This window comes from Sinocyclocheilus anshuiensis, unplaced genomic scaffold (assembly GCF_001515605.1).
Source record: "Sinocyclocheilus anshuiensis isolate Anshui unplaced genomic scaffold, SAMN03320099.WGS_v1.1 scaffold447, whole genome shotgun sequence".
Lineage (NCBI taxonomy): Eukaryota > Metazoa > Chordata > Actinopteri > Cypriniformes > Cyprinidae > Sinocyclocheilus > Sinocyclocheilus anshuiensis.
The window spans coordinates 1,793,305-1,800,168 of NW_015552615.1; the positions used below are offsets into that span (position 1 = coordinate 1,793,305).

The 6,864-nt window shown below is 33.9% G+C and overlaps 1 protein-coding gene across 6 annotated transcripts in view; it reads right to left on the bottom strand.

Moving 5' to 3' along the window:
• nav1b (neuron navigator 1b) overlaps positions 1 to 6,864 on the bottom strand; it is a 108,890-nt gene that overhangs the window by 37,983 nt on the left and 64,043 nt on the right. For all 6 annotated transcript variants that reach the window (XM_016457145.1, XM_016457146.1, XM_016457144.1 and 3 more), the window contains one exon: positions 2,298 to 2,421. In XM_016457145.1, the coding sequence (XP_016312631.1) occupies positions 2,298 to 2,421 (124 nt within the window). The remainder of the gene's footprint in view (positions 1 to 2,297; positions 2,422 to 6,864) is intronic.

Here is a 6,864-nt window from a genome sequence, read left to right on the forward strand (position 1 = left end):
TCTATATATATATATATATATATATATATATATATATAATTAGTCTATACTTTATGACTTGGACATTATTAAGTGCATATTTCCATGCAAGCTCATTTATGACTTACTTTCCCCTCATTTATGAAGTAACGTTTTTCCAAGGTAAAACCAAATGGACAGAGAGGCCTCATAACACACTGAAATACACAAATACACTATGAATGATGCGAGTGTTTCTGTTATCTAGAATGTAATAACCGCAATCCAAAGCCATTCTCTGTGTTGACTGTAAAACATAAAGATTAATATGAGCGTTCAAGAAGAAGAAAAAAAACAGAGCTCAGGGAATCTTACTCTAAAAGACTTTCCCACATTTACACTTGGATCCTCTGATGCTATTCTATGGACACGGTTTTACTTCAATAATGAAGTCTACATGAAAGAAACAGAGCACATTTCTCAGATGGAAATAACTTTGCATTATATATAACATGCCAATTATGGATAAAAACGTTGGACATCGCATTGCGAGCACTTGCCAATGCCAAGAATATGACATTTCTCTTTTCACACCGTCTTAGAGTTAAGACCAGATGGCACATTAAAAACATCTTAAAAATTTCATGTAACCATGCTATGATGATCATGTTACCATAGCAACAGAAATCTATTAAAAGTCATATTGTTCCCTTTTTGTCTGTATGAGAATTAACATTTGTGTCTCTAATGACGAGGAAAACAAAGGTTTGATTTCATGGTGAACTGATAGTGAGCGCTTCAAACAAGCAAATGACGTGCCCAATGGGAAACAGCTGCTCTTAATTCATCCAAGAAAACCAAAGGCAGGCTTTTAAAGTAAGTACTGGCTCTCCCGGCTTGACTTTGACTGCAGGGGGGGAATGTGATACACGTGTGTCTCATACTTTGCTTGTGTTGCATTATTTGTGATGCTTCTATAACATTAACAACTTAGTGTGACAAAAACAGACCAGAAACTGTTTCATTTAGCTTTTTATCAGCTGTAGAGATGTTCAGGCTGTATATGTACCACTGAAAAACAGCAGACTACCAAACCAGAGACACGTTAAACTGAAGATGGCAGAAACACCAAACCACAGCCTGAAACTGTCAAGACGTCTTGCGTTCTCTCGTCTCGACACTGAACAAATCCTCCGAGGTTATTTTATGTCAGTGTTTACCAGAGAAGGAACTGAAAAACAATGTCAAAAACAGATATGGAAGTCGTTTTAATATGTGCCTTGGTGTCCGCATCCAGTTTTAGTTTTTAAGCACTGGTTGCATGTTCATATTTCATTTCAGAAGAAAAATGAAAAAAAAAAAATGAATTGCTAATTATCCATATGATCAGTAGTTGGTGAGTTTTATTTTTTATGTTTTTGAAAGAAGTCTATTCTCACCAAGACTGCATTTCTTTGTTCAAAAATACAGTAAAAACAGAAAATGTTGTGAGATATTATTACAATTTCAAATAACTGTTGTCTACTTGGATATACTGTGAAATGTAATTTATTCCTGTGATGCAAAGCTGAATTTTCAGCATCATTACTCCAGTCCTCAGTGTCACATGATCCTTCAGAAATCATTCTAATATTCTGATTTGCTGCTCAAGAAACATTTATGATTATTATCAATGTATTTTCAGGATTCTTTGATGCATGGAAAGTTCAAAAGAACAGCAATTATTTAAAATATAAATCTTCTATAACATTATGTATGTCTTTCCTGTCACTTTTGTTCAATTTAACGCATTCTTTTTTAATAAAAGTATGAATTTCTTAAAAAAAAAAAAAAAAATCGTACCAACAGCAGGTAATGTTTCTAACTCATGGACAGGATATAGCCAACTTCATATTCAAATTGTTGCATAATTTTAAGTTGTAGATTGATCTAGACTGATCTAAACCACAGACCTAGGAACTCTATGACTGACTTGATTATTTGGATGAGTTCTGGATATTTTCCTACCACAGAAAAACATTTCTTATCTCTTAGTTTGTAAAATCAAACAGAAAAAGTGAGTTGTGTTGCTCCATAGACTTCCACTGTCTGCCTGGTTTTACAACAGCTGCAATCTAAAGTTGAATGTATCCCATTTGGAACACTTAAGCATGTTTGTTTTTAGTGCAAAATAAATATGATGTCTCAAACCTGCTTGGTTATTTATTAACTAGCAGTGTATTCCAGTAGACATTTATGCCAAGTTTTACTAAATCCAAACAAGCAACGTTCAAAAACAAGACTCAAACCTTTCAGTGCACAAAACCCTGATCCACACAAAACTGGTCTGCGCTGCTTACCATGACGGAGGAGTTGCGTCGCGAGCCGACAGGTGTGCTGGGGAGGGAGTTGAGAGACGAGCTGGCGTTGAGTTCCTCTGAACCATCACTCAAACCACTACTGATGGAGCTGCTCTCGTCCCAGCTGCACACATACACACACACACACACACAGAGGAGATACAGACGCTTAGAAGAAACAAGGAAAGCTTGAATCACGCAAGACAGCACAGTACCACACCCAGGACATACTGTATTGCTCAGAGTCAAGAGAATTACTATTATGATTCATTTAAGAATCAAGTTTGTTTCTGGTTTCTCTTCTAACATTTCTTTTGGGGAGATAAAAATGAGACACAAATGAATCAATATTCGATGTACATGCACTCTTAAAAATAAAGGTGCTTAAAAGGTTCTTCACAGCGATGCCATAGAAGAAGCATTTTTGGTTCCACAAAGAAGCATTCAGTCAAAGTTATTTAAAGAACCATCTCTTTCTTATATTTTTATAATCTGAAGAACCTACTTTCACCACAAAGAAGCTTTTGTGAAACAGAAAGGTTCTTCAGATGTTAAAGGTTCTTTATGGAACCATTTAGACAAAAAGGTTCTTCTATGGCATCCCTGTGAAGCACCTTTATATTTAAGAGTGTTCAGAAAGAGTAGATCTGGACTGAAGAAATTAGTGAGTTTACTCTCACTTTGGATTTCTATGGAAAGTAATTTCTGTCAGCAAATAAAAATATTAAAACATAATTGCGATTTTTTTTATCTCACAATTCTGAGCTTTTTCCTCAGAATTGCGAGTTTTTATCTCATAATTGCAAATTATAAAACTAGTAATTCTTAGTTTGCATCTCGCAATTCTGACATTTTTTCCTCCACAGAATAAAACAAAATAAAAAAATGTATTTGTGATTTTTTTTTTACCTCACAGTTCTGACTTTTTTCTCATTAATTCATGTTTACAACTCGCTTTTTTGACTTTTGAGTTTTTGTTTTTGCCGCTGAATTAAAAAAATCATAATTGTGACTTTTTATCTCACAATTCCTACTCTTCGTCTCTCTTTTTAGAATTGCGAGATTATATCTCACAATTACAAGTTCTAAACCTGTAATTACAAGTTTACATTTCGCAATTTTGACTTTTTTCTCAGAGCTCAGAGTTTAAAGGGTTAGTTCACCCAAAAATGAAAATTATGTAATTAATTACTCACCCTCGTGTTGTTCCAAACCTGTAAGACCTTCGTTCATCTTCGGAACACAATTTAAGATATCTTAGATGAAATCTGAGGGCTCTCTGATCCTCCCATAGACAGCAAGGTAACTACCACGTTCAAGGTCCAGAAAAGTACCAAGATGATCGACAAAGTAGTAGTGTGACACATTTTAGTAGTTCCACATTTTCGTCTCTACTGCGTCACTTTGGACGCACGTTCACGACAGTACCATGACGCGAGCGTGTGGCGGCGCCGGCGCTGACCCAGATCTGGCGTGATGATGTCGTCATGGTACTGTTGTGAACACGCGTCCACAAGTGACGCAGTAAAGTCGTTATTTTTGTTTTCTTTGCGCAAAAAAGTATTCTCGTAGCTTCGTAACTTTACAGTTGAACCACGTGAATATATATTTGACAAATCAGACTTGTGCATTTGCAAGTTCTAAACTCATAATCATAAGTTTACATCTCGCAATTTTGACTCTCGGAATTCCGAGTTTAAATCTCTTTAAATCATTTTTTTTTTTCCGCCACAGAAATTGTTCAAACATTGTAATTACAACTTTATATCTCACAATTCTGAGTTTATATCTAACAATTTTTAGTTTATGTCTCACAATTCTGACTTGTTCTTAGAACTAAGGGAAAACAAAGTTGGTATTGTGAGATATAAAGGCACAAATATTTGTTTAATTTTTGTATTCCGTACTGAAATTAAGCTTCCATAGCTTTCAGAACAAACCTCTCCTGAAACTGAAATCTTTTCCTCAGAAGAAAGATCAGAGTAACATTATTTGATCTCAATTTCATCTCAGTATTGTCTAGGAGAAACCATTCAGATAGTATAGAGACAAATCATTTGTCACTTGTCTTTCCTATGGGAACTTTCATGCTCCATTACCTGACCCAGGAACAGACAGCAGGGTCTCATAAAGGCACAGATGTCTTCACCATACGACCACACAAGCTCAATTCTGGCTCTGGAGCAGGCTTGCGTTTACTTCCCAAAAACATTGGAAGGGATGTAGATGCATGTATTATTGAAGAATGATGGGTAGTGATTGGAGAGGTTTAAAATAACTGTATTGTTCTTAAGGTCAGTGAGTTTACGAATGGCAAAGCAGCAGTGCCGTAACTATGAATGTTTTTTTTTTTTGGCAAACGCTACGGCTTTGGGGTTTGTCCATCTGTTCTGAAAGAGGAAAAGCCACACTAGGATCATAATGATTCATCTTCAATCTTGCATGACAAAGATGTGATTTAGGCCTGAAACATACATATGTATGTGAAGACAAATGCCATGCGAGATCTGCACATTTGAAAACTTTCCTCTCCAAACTCTCCTCTTTAGATGTCATTGTGTTCTCTATTCTAAAATAAATACAACAAGTTGTGATTCATTAAGTAGCTCTACAATATCTACACTATCCGCTATTGTAAATAGATGTGGGAAACTCTCAAAATAAAATCTTTAAAGGAAAATAAGTTTGGGAATGATTACATTCTTGATTATATTCTTGGGAATGATTAAATAAACAAATGTTTCACTTTATCCAAATAAAAAAATGAGAAAAAAAGAGTGGGAATAATTATATTCCTGAAAAGCAAAAACACTGAAATAAATGGATGTTTAACATCCGAAAAAAAATAAGTAAGTAAATAAAAAAATAATAATAAAAAAATAATCACATTCCTAATAAAAAGTAAAAAGATGTATAATTGTCTCAAAATTATAATAAAAAGACTGGCATTTCTGCCATATTCATAATAAAAAAATGACAAAAAGACAAAGTACATAAGTGTGGAACTCCATAAAAATAAAAGTAAAAAAAAAAAAAAAAATCAAAGATTATGAATATTAAATTGATTTAAAATTAATTAAAAATAAAAAGTGAACAAATAAATAAATTCTCAATAACTAAAAACAAAACAGTAAAGTAAATGAGTGTTTAACTTTCACAAAATAATAAAATTAAAAAGAAAAAAAATCTAAAAAAAGAATGTGATAATTACATTCTTAATAAAAAAGTTGAAGAAAACAGATGTATAATTCGCTCAAAAAAATAACAGGAAGAAAAGACCGGGAATGATTTTATTCTTAATAAAAAAAAAAAGATAAAAAGATTCAGTAAACAGATACTCAAAATAAAACTTATTTTATTTTTAAAAAGATTATGAATGAATACATCTGTAAATAAAAGTACAAAGATGAAGAAGTGTAAAGAAAAATAAATAAATACGATTTTTAACTCTTAAAATGGTAACTTAATTCTTTAAAAACAGCTTTTTTTATTGTTCAGTAATTTTATAATTCTTGCATCAAAGGGTTGAGATATTTTTACATGAAAACAAGAAAAAATACTGATGGATGCAGTGAAAGATGGTTTTGGACCATCTATCTGAACCGAAGGTGCTTTAAAGAGCCACTGAAGAACCTTCAAGCAAATGACACACGTGAATGAACCTGAGTCATGATCACTAGATCTCTGTCTGTCTGTCTGTATCTGCATCACGCTGGGTCTGAAGTACTTTGTGGTTTCCGACTCAGCAGAGTCTACGGAGATGGAAAAAGGAATTATGGGTGCCAAAGAATCAGAGGACAAAAATGGCTTGTTGATGTTCGGAAGAACAACTTAAGGAGCCAGCAATTTGTGCTAATTACAGGTTGTGCGGCACAGAGGGGAGAGAACAGACTTGCCTACATGTCTCCACGGTTAGAGACGACTCCCGCAAAGACATTTCTTAATGCTTTTCTTTTCCACATCAGTTTCTATTTCCAACCAAGTGCAAAAATCATGTCATTAAGTCATAAAACTTAAAAATCTTTTTATTAAGTGAAAAAAAAGCTCTAAATTGCTTTACACTTATTTAAATTGCTTTAAAATACAATATAGATATTAGATCACTTTAAGAAAAATGTAAAAACATGTATTTAATGCAACAAAAAAATAAATAAATTTGAAGTGTTGCCGTAGCAACTAATTGAAGTAAAGTTGATGCACTAAAATCACAAACCTAAAATTGAAAAAAACAAACAAAAAAAAAAAACAATATATAGCAATTTGTGCTAATTACAGGTTGTGTGGCACAGAGGGGAGAGAATGGACTTGCCTACATGTCTCAACGGTTAGAGACGACTCCCGCAAAGACATTTCTTAATGCTTTTCTTTTCCACATCAGTTTCTATTTCCACCCGTTTTAAATGTAATGGTGGCACACTGGAGCCAAAAGTCGGCCAAAGTCTGTGTCAGCTAGTTTTAGCTTCATTTGAAGGGGAACTGTGATTACCACGCTGAGATATTACTAGGGCTGCACGATTAATCGCATGCGATATTTAACGCGCATCTTGTCAGAAAGCCGGTTCTGTAA